This window comes from Geotrypetes seraphini, chromosome 8, assembly GCF_902459505.1.
Source record: "Geotrypetes seraphini chromosome 8, aGeoSer1.1, whole genome shotgun sequence".
NCBI lineage: Eukaryota > Metazoa > Chordata > Amphibia > Gymnophiona > Dermophiidae > Geotrypetes > Geotrypetes seraphini.
The window spans coordinates 124988009-125002846 of record NC_047091.1 but is presented as its reverse complement, the minus strand read 5'-3'; the positions used below and the strand labels follow the sequence as shown (position 1 = coordinate 125002846).

General features: G+C 51.0%; 1 protein-coding gene across 4 annotated transcripts in view; it reads right to left on the bottom strand.

Moving 5' to 3' along the window:
• The window catches only part of LOC117364858 (cold-inducible RNA-binding protein-like), a 76575-nt gene that overhangs the window by 45479 nt on the left and 16258 nt on the right, over positions 1-14838 (bottom strand). For all 4 annotated transcript variants that reach the window (XM_033954564.1, XM_033954565.1, XM_033954563.1 and 1 more), the window contains exon 3: positions 2453-2559. In XM_033954564.1, the coding sequence (XP_033810455.1) occupies positions 2453-2559 (107 nt within the window). The remainder of the gene's footprint in view (positions 1-2452; positions 2560-14838) is intronic.

Here is a 14838-nt window from a genome sequence, read left to right as displayed (position 1 = left end):
TAAAACCTCTCCCGCCTACTCCGAACCGACATCCTCCCCCCCGCTAGCTTACCCGCGTTTTACAACTTTTTTTTTTTCAATCCGATCCGGCATCCCCCTACGAACCGGCATCCTCCCCCCCCCCGCTCACGTCACACACCCCTCCCCCGCGATCCTACATTCCCCCCCCCAGCACCGCAAAACATGCCTTACCCGATTGGGCACCGGCACCAGCACCAATGCACAGGATGTGCTAGTGCCCGAAGATCCTCCCTCGTTGGTTTGGGTTGGTTTGGGCTGGGCTGAGCTGGGCGGTGCGGTGCAGGAGAGATCCTCCTTCTTCCTGCGCCGGGCTGGACTAGGCTTTGAGCATTTGCGCATGCTCAAAGCCTTCTGGTCTCGCTCTCTCGAAATCTCGGAGAGAGCGAGACCAGAAGGCTTTGAGCATGCGCAAATGCTCAAAGCCTAGTCCAGCCCGGCGCAGGAAGAAGGAGGATCTCTCCTGCACCGCACCGCCCAGCTCAGCCCAGCCCAAACCAACCCAAACCAACGAGGGAGGATCTTCGGGCACTGGCACTGGCACATCCTGTGCATTGGTGCTGGTGCCGGTGCCCAATCGGGTAAGGCATGTTTTGCGGTGCTGGGGGGGGGATGTAGGATCGCGGGGGAGGGGTGAGCGGGGGGGGGGGGAGGATACCGGTTCGTAGGAGGGATGCCGATCGGATTGAAAAAAAAAGTTATATACCGCGCTCACGCATATAACGCGCGAGGGGTATGCGCGGTACGTAAAAACGCGTATAACGCGCGCGTTATATCCGCGAAAATACGGTATATCCTGTTGCAGAACTGAGGCAGTTTGTTGTTGTGGGGAGACGCAAAGAGATCTATCTGAGGAGTTCCCCATTGAGCAAAAATGTGATGGAGAGGTGAGGAATTGAGAGTCCATTCGTGAGATTGTAGAAGATGACTCAATTTGTCCGCCAGACAGTTTTGCTGCCCTTGGATGTAGACAGCTCGCAGAAAGATGTTGTGAAGGATTGCCCAATTCCTGAGCTTTAGAGTTTCCTGACAAAGAGGGAAAGATCATGTTCTTCCCTGCTTGTTAACATAGTACATGGCGACTTGGTTGTCTGTTTGAATGAGAACTACCTGATTGTGAAGAAGGTGCTGAAAAGCTTTGAGAGCATTGAGGATTGCTCTGAGTTCCAACAGATTGATGTGACATTGACGATCCTTGCGGAGACCAACGAGATGAGCCCCCCCAAGCGTAGGCTGAGGAATCTTGTCGTGAGAACCTTCTGATGAGGGTGTGTGTGAAATAGTAAACCTCTGGAAAGATTGGAAGAGAGCATCCACCAGTGGAGAGACTGTCTCAAAGGAGTCACTGTAATGTGTTGAGAGACAGAGTGAATTGGAAGTTTGCTGCCACTGAGATGCCAGGGTCCACTGAGGAATTCTGAGGTGAAGTCTGGCAAAAGGAGTCACGTGAACTGTACAGGCCATGTGACCAAGAAGAACCATCATATGTTTTGCCGAGATTGACATGAGGGAAGATACTCGTTGACAAAGGTGAATGAGAGCATTATGACGTGGTTGAAGCAGGAATGCTCCGAGATGAACAGTGTCCAGGATAGCTCCAATAAACTGAAGAGTTTGGGAGGGATGCAACTGGGACTTTGGAAAATTGATTTCGAACCCAAGACTTTGGAGAAATGCTATAGTCTGATGGGTCACTACAATAACCTCCTGATGTGACCTGGCTTTGATGAGCCAGTCATCCAGATATGGAAAGACTTGAACTCCGAGTCCGCAGGGCTGCAGCCACCACCACCAGGCCTCCATAGGACCAAAGAGCTCGAGGATCTTAGCACGCCTCCAGAGAGCTCAATTTTGAAGAGTAGCACAGCACGGGCAGTACTCAGGACAATGATCAGGCCCCAAGCACTTGATACACCAACGATGGGGGTCAGTGAGAGAAATCACCCGATTACACTGGCTACACTTCTTAAACCCGGTAAGAGGCCGAGACAAAGAAAAAATACAGCTGGAATCAAATAAGGACCGGCGGCAGAGCCTGAGCCCAAGCGCCGCCGGACAAAACCCGCCGTAAGAAAAAGTAAGTTTTTTTTATAAGAGACGCGCCGCACAGCGACTAAAGTGAAAGAAAAAAGAAAACCGCGGTGCGAGAAGGCAACTCAAAAATCAGCAGAGTTGAGAAACAGGTACTTCTTGACTCCGTGGAAAACTAAGGTACCTCAAAGGAGACGCACGACCAATGTTCGGCAGGAAGGCACTTGCACATGCGCGGTGCTGTACTCAAAACTCTTTGAAAGTTCTACAAACAAGTCTGCTTGCGAGGCTGTCCGCTACGGGGCTCCGTGGATGTCACCCACATGTTGTACTAGGATAACTGCAGGTACTTTCTCTGTCCCCCACCCATGAAACAATCAAATCATATGATTATCCTACTCACCTTTCCATTCATAGCCATCATTGCATCCTTGGCATCCTCTGGGTTCTCATAGGTGACAAAACCAAATCCACGTGACCTCTGTGTCTCTCGATCTTTGACTACAACAACTAAAAGGAAAGCAAGTTTAGTTGGATTTATTGCCTTTTTGAATAAATCACCCAGTATATATCAACAACCTGGACAAAGGACAATTTCAGCCAGTATAAAAGGAGAAATTAAGTTCTTACCTGCTAATTTACTTTCTTTTAGCTTCTCCAGACCAGTAAAGGTTAATCTTTGAGTGGGTTATATACCTCATCATGACCAGCAGGTGGAGACAAACAAAACTATGGAATAGTACATATAGGATACCTTCGCCTATTCCTATCAGTGTGCCGAATAGCCAAGCAGAACAAAGAACTGGTAACAGAAAAACAATATTCGGAACAGGAGTAATAACTAACATACCCAAATGCTGTTGGAGAATGCAGAGGAGAAACACCAGTAAGAAAATGTCCCCACAGCTCACCAGCTAAGCCAGCCGAGCCACATCTGCTGTTCTTCAGTTCTCCCCAGCCCTAGAAAAATACTAGAACCCGCAGCAAAACACAAAACTGCCCGCGCAACAACCACAACACAACAGACAGGGTGGGGACTTCTACTGGTCTGGAGAAGCTAAAAGAAAGTAAATTAGAAGGTTAAGAACCTAATTTCTCCTTCTTTAGCACTCTCCAGACCAGTAGAGGTTAATCTTTAAGAGTGGGACGTATCAAAGCATTCCCCCCCGAAGGGCCAACACCAGAACAAGCTCACTGAACACTGCGTCCCGATGCGTCTGAACATCCACCCAGTAGAGTCAGACAAAAGAATGCAAGGAAGACCAATGTCTTACAAATGTCCACTGGAGACGTGAGCGAAGACTCAGTCCAAGAAGCCATCTGACCCCGAGTGGAATGAGCCTTGAGAAATTCCGGAACAGGCATCTGCCTCAGAAGATAAGCGGAAGCAATAGTCTCCATGACCCAGCGCGCAATAGTAGCCTTAGAGGCGCCAGCCCCCCTACAAGGATCTGCCAGAAAGACAAAGACAATCCGATTTCCTGATCTCCTGGATCCGCTGCACAGAAGAGCGAAGGACCCAACTGACATCCAACTTGTGCTGCTGTGTTTGCTCAAAAGACCCCTCCCGACTACCCAACACCGGGAGGACTACAGATTGATTAACACGAAAAGGAGAAACTACTTTTGGCAGAAAGAAAGGAATAGGTCTCAAGACAACCCGCCCCCTAGAACACTCCAAGAAGGGAGCCCAACAAAAGAAAGCCTGCAGCTCAGAAAAGCACAGTTACTTACCATAACAGGTGTTATCCAGGGACAGCAGGCAGATATTCTTAACGTATGGGTGACGTCACCGACGGAGCCCCGGTACGGACACTTTTAACTAGTAAGTTCTAGTTGACCGCACCGCGCATGCGCGGGTGGGTGCCTTCCCACTCAACGGAGGAGAGCGTGGTCCCCAGTTAAGATAAGCCAGCTAAGAAGCCAACCCGGGGAGGAGGGCGGGTTCTAAGAATATCTACCTGCTGTCCCTGGATAACACCTGTTACGGTAAGTAACTGTGCTTTATCCCAGGACAAGCAGGCAGCATATTCTTAACATATGGGTGACCTCCAAGCTAACAGAGGGGGAGGAGGGATGGTTGGCCATTAGGAAAATAAATTTTGTAACACAGATTGGCCGAAAAGTCCATCCCGTCTGGAGAAGGCATCCAGACAGTAGTGAGTAGTGAACGTGTGAACTGAGGACCAAGTGGCAGCCTTGCAGATTTCCTCAATGGGCATGGAACGGAGGAAAGCCCAGAAGCAGCCATAGCTCTGACCCTGTGGGCCATGACAGCACCTTCCAGTGAGAGACCGGCCCGAGCATAACAGAAGGCAATGCAGGCAGCAAGCCAGTTGGAATGCGTCCGTTTAGAGACAGGACGACCTAAACGGTTAGGGTCGAAAGACAGAAAAAGCTGAGGGGATGAGCGGTGAGCCCTGGTGCCGTCAAAATAGTAAGCAAGGGCACGCTTACAGTCCAGCGTATGTAGTGCCTGCTCCCCAGGAAGAGAGTGGGGTTTGGGAAAAAAGACAGGCAAAACAATGGACTGGTTGAGAGGTGGAAATCCGAGACCACCTTGGGAAGGAACTTAGGATGGGTGCGCAGAACCACCTTGTCATGGTGATAAACAGTGAAAGGTGGGTCGGCAACCAGTGCATGCAGCTCACTAACCCTCCTGGCAGAGGTGATGGCAATGAGGAAAAGCACCTTCCATGTGAGAAATTTGAGGGAAGTTGTGGCAAGAGGCTCATGAGGGCTGATAAAACCACATTCAGGTCCCAGACGACTGGAGGAGGCTTCAGAGGTGGTTTGACATTGAAGAGGCCTCTCATGAACCGGGAAACCAGGGGGTGAGCCGTGAGAGGTTTTCCGAGGACCGGCTCATGAAACGCAGTGATGGCACTGAGGTGAACTCTGATTGAGGTGGACTTGAGGCCAGCATCAGATAAAGAGAGCAAATAATCAAGTACAGTTTCAACCGCTAAAGAGGTGGGATTGTGGTGATGCATTAGACACCAAGAGGAGAACCGGGTCCACTTCTGATGGTAACACTGGAGGGTGGCCGGTTTTCTGGAGGCATCCAAAATGCAACGGACAGGCTGAGACAGATTCTCTGGAGAGGTCAGCCCGAGAGAAACCAAGCTGTCAGGTGGAGCGAAGACAGATTGGGATGTAGTAGAGACTGATGCTGCTGTGTAAGTAGAGTAGGAAACACAGGAAGAGGAATGGGCTCCCTGGAGCTGAGCTGGAACAGGAGAGAGAACCAGTGTTGGCGAGGCCACCGAGGAGCGATGAGAATCATGGTGGCATTGTCTCTGCGAAGTTTGGACAGCGTCCGCAACATCAGAGGAAGTGGAGGGAAGGCATAGAGAAACTGACCCGCCCAGTTGAGCAGGAACGCATCTGGGGTCAGACGATGAGGGGAGTAGAGTCTCGAACAGAAAAGGGGCAGTTGATGGTTGTGAGGAGCTGCAAAGAGGTCCACCTGAGGAGTGCCCCACCGATCGAAGATGGAGTGGAGTGTGGTCGGATCTAGAGTCCACTCGTGAGGTTGAAGGATGCGGCTGAGATTGTCGGCCAGGGAGTTCTGTTCGCCCTGGATGTAGACAGCCTTGAGGAAGAGACTGCGGGCCGTGGCCCAGGTCCAGATGCGGATGGCCTCCTGACAGAGGAGGGGAGAACCGGTGCCGCCCTGCTTGTTTATGTAGTACATGGCGACTTGGTTGTCTGTGCACAGGAGAAGAACCTGAGGGTAGAAAAGGTGTTGGAAAGCTTTGAGTGCATAGAACATGGCCCTGAGTTCCAGGAAGTTGATATGATGTTGACACTCCTGAGGAGTCCAAAGTTCTCCCAGGTGGGCTCCCCATGCGTAGGGGGAGGCATCCGTGGTGATGATCATGGAGTGAGGGGGTAGATGAAAAAGCAGACCCCTGGAAAGATTGGAGTTCAACCACCATTGAAGAGATTGCTGAAGAGACAATGTCACACAGATGGGATGAGAAAGAGGGTCCGTGGTCTGAGACCATTGGTTAGCTAGAGTCCACTGAGGTGGAGTCGTGCCAGAGGAAGCACATGGACCGTCGAAGCCATGTGGCCCAGGAAGACCATCATCTGGCAAGCTGGAATGGAGTGATGAAGGAGCACCTGACGGCAAAGATGGAGCAGGGTCCGTTGACGGTCGGAGGGGAGAAACACCCTCATCAGAGTGGTGTTGAGAACGGCTCCAATGAACTGAAGTCGCTGTGTGGGAAGCAGATGCGACTTGGGGTAGTTGATCTCGAACCCCAGGAGATGGAGGAAGGAGATGGTGTGTTGAGTGGCTTGCAGCACAAGTGGAGACGTAGGTGCTTTCACCAACCAGTCGTCCAAATAGGGGAACACCTGGAGGTTGTGAGATCTGAGAAAGGCCGCCACCACAATAAGGCATTTGGTGAACACCCTGGGCGATGATGCGAGGCCAAAGGGTAGGACCTTGTACTGATAGTGGCGGTGTTGTATCTGAAAGCGGAGGTAGCGACGGGAAGACAGATGAATTGGAATGTGAGTGTAGGCCTCTTTGAGGTCTAGGGAACATAGCCAGTCGTGTTGAGAGAGAAGAGGGTAAAGCGTGGCAACGGAGAGCATTCTGAACTTTTCCTTGACCAAACACTTGTTGAGGTCCCTGAGATCGAGGATGGGACGTAGGTCTCCTGTCTTCTTGGGTACCAGGAAGTAGCGAGAGTAGAATCCCTGACCCCTTTGGTCTTGGGGAACTTCTTCGATGGCATTGAGAAGAAGGAGGGCTTGGACCTCCTTGAGGAGGAGGAGGGTTTGAGAGGAGTGAGAAGCAGACTCTACGGGAGGATTGTCTGGTGGAAGAGTCTGGAAGTTGAGGGAGTAGCCGTGGCGAATGATGGTGAGGACCCACTGGTCTGATGTGATGATCTCCCAAAGGCTGAGAAAAAGTTGTAGGCGTCCTCCGATAGGCTGAGGAAGAGGTAACGCTGGTGAGAGACTGGCTATGTCCTGGAGAAAGGAGTCAAAAGGGCTGAGAAGGTTTTGACTGAGGGAGAGGCTTGGCAGGTTGATGAGATTGGGAGCGAGCCTGAGTTTGATGTTGCTGACGAGGTCGGCGAGGTTGTTGCGGAGGTGGATGGAGAGGTCTGGCTGAGAATCTGCGCTGGTAGGAAGACTGCTGTCTGTAGGGGCGAGCAGGCAGGAATCTTCTTCTTCGGTTTGATTAGAGTATCCCACCTGGTCTCGTGAGCCGAGAGTTTCTGGGTGGTGGAGTCTAGAGACTCACCGAAAAGTTCATCACTAAGACAAGGTGCGTTAGCCAGGTGGTCTTGGTGGTTAATGTCGAGGTCAGAAACTCTCAGCCAGGCGTCTCATGGCAACCGCCATGGCAGATGCTCGAGAGGTCAGCTCAAAAGAATCATAAATGGAGCGCACCATGAATTTGCGGAGTTGGAGTAGACTGGAAATTTGTTGTTGGAAAAGAGGGACCTTACGTTCAGGAAGATACATTTGTAATGAAGAGAGTTGCTGAACCAGATGCTTCATGTAGAAGGAGAAGTGAAAGGTGTAATTATTAGCCCTGTTTGCAAGCATTGCATTTTGATAAAGGCGCTTGCCAAATTTATCCATCGTTTTGCCCTCTCTGCCAGGAGGGGTAGAAGCATAAACACTGGAGCCCTGGGTTTTCTTCAAGGTGGACTCGACAAGAAGAGATTCATGGGGTAGTTGGGGTTTGTCAAACCCCGGGATAGGGATGACCCTGTAGAGACTATCCAGTTTTCTAGGGGCCCCCGGTACCGTGAGAGGGTTCTCCCAATTCTTGTAGAAAGTTTCCCGTAAGATGTCGTGGACGGGTAACTTTAGAAATTCTTTGGGGGGTTGCTCGAAGTCCAGGGCATCTAAGAAAGCCTGTGACTTCTTAGAGTCAGATTCTAACGGGATAGAGAGAGCCGCTGACATTTCCCGAAGAAATTTGGTGAACGAGGATTGTTCAGGTTTGGAACCGGTATCGATTGTCGAGGGTTCCTCGTCGGTTGATGAAGCCTCATCGTCGGTACCGGGTTGGGATTCTTCCCAGAGGTCCGGGTCCCTGACGTCGGGGCGTATAGGACGGGACGGTGGTGTGGATGGTTCTGTGTGGCGAATCTTAGAGAGAGATTTGCCAGAACGCATGGAGACGGTACCGGGGGAAGAAGAGCGGTGCCGGTCTCGGTCTCGGGGGGCTTGATGTCGTTCTCGATGTCGGGGAGGATCGGCATCAGATTGTAGTTGCACGAGAGGATTGATTGGTTCCGCCGAGAGCACCGGCATGGACATGTTTAATAGTACCGATGGAGTCAACTCCGGTGGTATGGTGCGAGGCTCGAGCCGGTCCAGTACCGGAAGGAGCGGGGCCAATATTGTTGGCAACAGGTGTTGTAGTTGTTGTTGTAGCTGCTCCTGCAATTGGGTATGGAGTATGGCCGCTATGCGGTCGTCCAGAGGAGGCACCGGTAAGCACAGTTACTTACCGTAACAGGTGTTATCCAGGGACAGCAGGCAGATATTCTTGACTGATGGGTGACGGCACCGACGAAACCCCGGTACGGACAATTTTAGAGTGATTGCACTCTAAGAACTTTGAAAGTTCTAGTAGGCCGCACCACGCACGCGCGAGTGCCTTCCCGCCCGACAGAGGCGCACGGTCCCCAGTTAGGATAAGCCAGCTAAGAAGCCAACCCGGGGAGGTGGGAGGGACGCAAGAATATCTGCCTGCTGTCCCTGGATAACACCTGTTACGGTAAGTAACTGTGCTTTATCCCAGGACAAGCAGGCAGCATATTCTTGACTGATGGGTGACTTCCAGGCTAACAAAAAAGAGGGATGGAGGGAAGGTTGGCCATTAGGAAAATAAATTTTGTAAAACAGATTGGCCGAAGTGTCCATCCCGTCTGGAGAATGCATCCAGACAATAATGTGATGTAAAAGTGTGCACTGAGGACCAAGTAGCAGCCTTGCAGATTTCCTCAATGGAAGTAGATCGGAGGAAAGCTACAGACGCTGCCATAGCTCTAACTTTGTGGCCCGTGACAGAACCTTCCAGTGTCAGGCCCGACTGAGCATAACAGAAAGAAACGCAAGCAGCTAGCCAATTAGAGAGAGTGCGTTTAGATACAGGATGACCCAACTTGTTAGGATCAAAGGACAAAAATAGTTGAAGAGATGATCTGTGGGGCTTAGTACGTTCAAGATAGTAAGCCAGAGCACGTTTACAGTCCAAGGTATGCAAAGCCTGTTCACCTGGATGAGAATGAGGCTTTGGAAAAAATACAGGCAGGACTATGGACTGGTTAAGATGAAAGTCAGACACAACCTTAGGAAGAAATTTGGGGTGTGTACGGAGAACCACCTTATCATGGTGAAAAACAGTGAAAGGTGGATCGGCCACTAGTGTAGTTCACTGACCCTCCTGGCAGAAGTGAGAGCTATAAGGAAGACCACTTTCCAGGTAAGAAATTTGAAATGCGCTGTGGCCAAAGGTTCAAAAGGAGGCTTCATTAAAGCGGAAAGAACCACATTGAGATCCCAGACCACAGGAGGAGGCTTGAGAGATGGTTTCACATTGAAAAGGCCCCTCATGAACCGAGAAACCAAAGGATGAGCCGAGAGGGGTTTTCCATGAATTGGCTCATGAAAGGCAGCAATGGCACTAAGGTGAACTCTGATAGAAGTAGATTTAAGGCCAGAGTCAGACAAGGAAAGAAGATAGTCCAACACCAGTCCCACTGCTAGAGACATGGGATCATGGTGATGTAAGAGGCACCAGGAAGAAAACAGAGACCACTTCTGTTGATAACATTGGAGCGTGGCCGGTTTCCTGGAAGCATCAATGATAAGAGCGGACAGGCTGAGAAAGAAGTGAGTGAGCCGAAGTCAGCCCGAGAGATACCAAGCTGTCAGGTGCAGAGACTGTAGGTTGGGATGCAGTAGGGTCTGCTGATGCTGAGAAAGCAGAGAAGGAAACAGTGGAAGAGGTATGGGTTCCCTGGAACTGAGTTGAAGTAGAAGGGAGAACCAATGCTGCCTGGGCCACCGTGGAGCGATGAGAATCATGGTGGCTTGTTCCCTCTTGAGCTTGAACAGTGTTCGCAGCATGAGCGGTAGAGGGGGAAAAGCATATAGGAAGAGACTGGTCCAATCCAGGAGAAATGCATCGGGCGCCAGACAATGAGGAAAGTAGAGTCTGGAGCAAAACAGGGGCAGCTGATGGTTGTGGGGAGCTGTAAAAAGGTCCACTTGAGGGGTGCCCCATTGAGCGAAAATGGACTGAAGAGTCGAGGGATCAAGAGTCCATTCGTGAGGTTGGAGAATTCTGCTGAGATTGTCCGCTAAGGAATTCTGTTCCCCTTGAATGTAGACAGCCTTCAGGAATAAGTGACGAGCTGTCGCCCAAGACCAAATCCATTGGGCTTCCTGACACAACAGGCGAGAGCCCGTTCCTCCCTGTTTGTTGATGTAGTACATTGCAACTTGATTGTCTGTGCAAATGAGTAGTACTTGAGGAAAGAGAAGATGTTGAAATGCCTTGAGGGCATAGAACATCGCTCGGAGTTCCAGGAAATTGATGTGGTGTTTCTTTTCCTGGGCAGTCCAAAATCCCTGAGTTTGGAATTCGTTCAAGTGAGCTCCCCAGGCGTAGGGGGAGGAATCTGTGGTGATGACTAGTTGATGAGGAGGTAGATGGAACAGCAGCCCTCTGGATAGATTTGAAGATGTCAACCACCAAAGAAGCGACTGTCGTAGAGACGAGGTCACAGATATGTGTTGTGAACAAGGATCCGTCGCTTGGGACCATTGGTTCGCTAAGGTCCATTGAGGAGTACGCAGGTGGAGACGTGCGAAGGGTGTGACATGTACTGTCGAAGCCATGTGCCCCAATAGCACCATCATGTGATTCGCAGAAATGGTAATCTGTTGAAACACCTGCTGACAGAGATGGAGGATGGCGTGAAGGCGGTTGGATGGAAGAAACGCCCTCATTAGAACAGTGTCCAGAACGGCTCCAATAAATTGAAGTCGCTGGGTCGGAATGAGGTGAGACTTGGGTAGATTGATTTCGAACCCTAATAGTCGAAGGAAGTGAATGGTCTGATTGGTGGCAAGCAGAACCGCCTGAGGGGAATGAGCTTTGATCAACCAGTCGTCCAGATAAGGGAAGACTTGAAAGTTGTGAGAGCGGAGATAGGCCGCTACCACAATCAGACATTTGGTGAATACCCTGGGAGAGGAGGCCAGGCCGAAGGGTAGCACTTTGTACTGATAATGATGTTGATTGATGAGAAAGCGCAGATATTGCCTGGACGTCAGATGGATAGGAATATGTGTGTAAGCCTCTTTGAGATCGAGGGAGCATAGCCAGTCGCCCTGAGCGAGAAGAGGGTAGAGGGTGGCAAGAGAGAGCATTTTGAACTTCTCCTTGACCAAACATTTGTTGAGATCTCTGAGATCTAAGATGGGTCTGAGGTCTCCGGTCTTTTTGGGAACTAGAAAGTACCGGGAGTAAAAACCCAGACCTCGCTGATCTTGAGGAACTTCTTCGATGGCATTGAGAAGAAGGAGGAATTGAACCTCTTGAGCGAGAAGGAGGGACTGAGACTTGTTGGAAGCAGACTCTTTTGGCAGGCCTAACGGCGGGGGAGTCTGAAAACTGAGGGAGTAGCCATGGGCTATGATCAAGAGCACCCACTGGTCGGTGGTGATTACCTCCCATCGAGAGTGAAAAATGGTTAATCGACCTCCTATGGGCTGTGGAAGAGGACAGGAGGGAGGGAGAATGGCAATGCCCAGGAGAAGGGAGTCAAAAGGGCTGAGTCGGCTTAGTCTGAGTGACAGGCTTTATTGTAGGCGGCTGTTGCTGACGTACTTGTTGGTGCTGTTGCCGCTGCCTCCGAGGTTGTGGAGGTTGAGGCTGAACTGGCCGAGCAGAAAACCGCCTCTGATATGATGGCTGCTGTCTAAATGGACGAGGAGGAGGAGGCTTCTTTTTATTTTTCAGCAAAGTATCCCACCTCGTCTCATGGGCAGAGAGCTTTTGAGTGGTGGTATCCATAGATTCTCCAAAGAGCTCATCACCCAGGCAGGGAGCATTGGCAAGGCGGTCCTGGTGGTTCACATCAAGGTCGGAGACTCGGAGCCATGCCAATCGTCTCATCGCTACAGACATAGCCGTGGCTCGGGATGCGAGTTCAAAAGTATCATAGATGGACCGGACCATGAACTTCCTGAGTTGTAGGAGACTGGAAGTGCATTGTTGGAATGCAGGAAGCTTACGGTCAAGGAAGATACTTTTGAAAAGAAGAGACTTGCTGAATCAAATGTTTCAGGTAAAAAGAGAAGTGAAACGCATAATTACCTGAACGGTTGGCCAGCATTGCATTTTGGTAAAGTCTTTTACCAAATTTATCCATGGCCTTGCCCTCTCTGCCAGGAGGGACAGAGGCATATACACTAGAGCCTGCCGATTTTTTGAGGGTGGACTCCATCAGCAGAGATTCATGGGGCAGCTGGGGTTTGTCAAACCCTGGAATAGGAATCACCTTGTAAAGCGATTCCAGCTTCCTAGGGGCTCCTGGAACGGTGAGAGGAGTTTCTAAATTTTTGTAAAAAGTTTCCCTCAAGATGTCATGGAGGGGTAACTTTAAAAATTCTTTCGGAGGCTGGTCAAAATCCAAAGCATCAAGAAATGCTTTGGATTTTTTAGAGTCAGACTCTAGAGCACAGGTGTCAAAGTCGGTCCTCGAGGGCCGGAATCCAGTCGGGTTTTCAGGATTTCCCCAATGAATATGCATGAGATCTATGTGCATGCACTGCTTTCAAAGCATATTCATTGGGGAAATCCTGAAAACCCGACTGGATTACGGCCCTCGAGGAGGGACTTTGACACCCCTGCTCTAGAGGGATGGAAAGGGTGTCCGACATCTCCTTAAGAAACTTGGTGAAGGACGAGTGCTCTGGCTTACCAGCAGGATCCTGCACCGATGTAACATCCTCCTCCGAGGAATAATCTGCCTCGGTACCGAGGGGGTCATCAGAATCCCACAAATCAGGGTCCCGTACCGATGACAGACGGCCCTGAGAAAGTGGGGTAGAAGGTTCGGTATGCTTGGTTTTGCGTACCGATTTACCAAACCTCATGGACACCGTACCGGGTGACTATACAGCAGTACGGGTGTCAGAGAACGGCACCGGCTCCGAAGTCGAGTAAGCAGTGCGTCGAAGAGACTTCGGTTCCGCCGAGAGAACAGGCATAGAAACAGATTTTTGCGGTGCCGACAACGTCGATGCCGACAAAACAGGCTGTTCGACGATCGGCACCGAATGCTCAGTAGGTACCGACACTGGAAGGCTCTGAGTCAGCAGAGCCGGGAGCAAGTGTTGTAACTGCTCCTTAAGCTGGACCTGAAGGATGGATGCTATTCTCTCATCCAGAGACGGTCCCGATAGCACCGGTACCGCTTTTTTCTTGCTCGGTACCTGAGGTGCAGCTCGACGCTCAGGCGAAGTCGATGCCGATGAAGAGGCAGTGACTTCAATAGGAGCGGAGCGTTTGCAAGGCCGGCGCGCAGTCTTCAGGACTTGGCTCACTGCTTGTTCGACTGGCGGGCTAAGGACAGTAGGGGATGGCTTCTTAGCCGGCTTACCTACAGGGTGCGACACCGAGGATGGATCTTGCGGTGTCGAAGTCACCGGTGCCGATTTGGAGGAAGATGACGGTGTCGATGCCGGGGGAACTTCCATGGCGGCACCGAAAAGAATTCGCTGTTGAATTTGGCGATTCTTTAGAGTTCTCTTTTGGAGAGAACTGCAGCGGGTGCACGTTTCTGCCCTATGGTCCGGACCCAGACACTGAAGGCACCACTTGTGCGGGTCGGAAAGGGAAATAGGACGTGCACACCGCTGACACTTCTTAAAACCCGGTGAAGGGGGCATGAAGGGAAAAACGGCCGTAGCAAAATCGAAGCCCGAGGCTTCGATGGTGCCAACAGGCCCCGCCGGGGCTGACCGGAAAAAAGTCGAAAAAAAATTGACTTTTTTTTTTTAATTAAATAAAAGAAAGAAACGATAAGGTGAATAAATCATGACAAGAAAATAACGCGCGAGCGGGAAGGCGAGAAAAATTTGAAAAAATTTTCCAACAGCAGTTGGAACACGCGTCTTCTTAGCTCCGCGGAAACTAAGAAACTGGGGACCGCGCGCCTCTGTCGGGCGGGAAGGCGCGTGCGCGGTGCGGCCTACTAGAACTTTCAAAGTTCTTAGAGTGCAATCACTCTAAAATTGTCCGTACCGGGGCTTCGTCGGTGCCGTCACCCATCAGTCAAGAATATGCTGCCTGCTTGTCCTGGGATAACCGCTTTTTTCTTTTTCGGTACCATAGGTGCCGCTTCACGCCCCGGCGATGAGGAGGCCGATGACGAGGCACTCACCGAAATCGGGGCGGAGCGTTTACGGGGTCGGCGTGATGCCAGGACCGGCGTCGCCGCTGTAGCAGGAGGGCGCTCAAGGGAAGTGGAAGGCTTCTTAGCCGGCTTACCTGGCGCTATCGATCCCGAGGAAGGATCAGGCGGTGTCGATGTAGTCGGTGCCGACTTTAGTGGCGCCGTCGATGGTGTGGCAGACTCCATGGCAGATCCGGTACCGAAAAGGATATTCTGCTGGATCTGCCTATTTTTTAACGTACGTTTTTTTAAGAGTGGCACAGCGGGTGCAGGTGTCAGCCCGATGCTCTGGACCCAGGCACTGTAAACACCAATTGTGCGGGTCAGTGAGAGA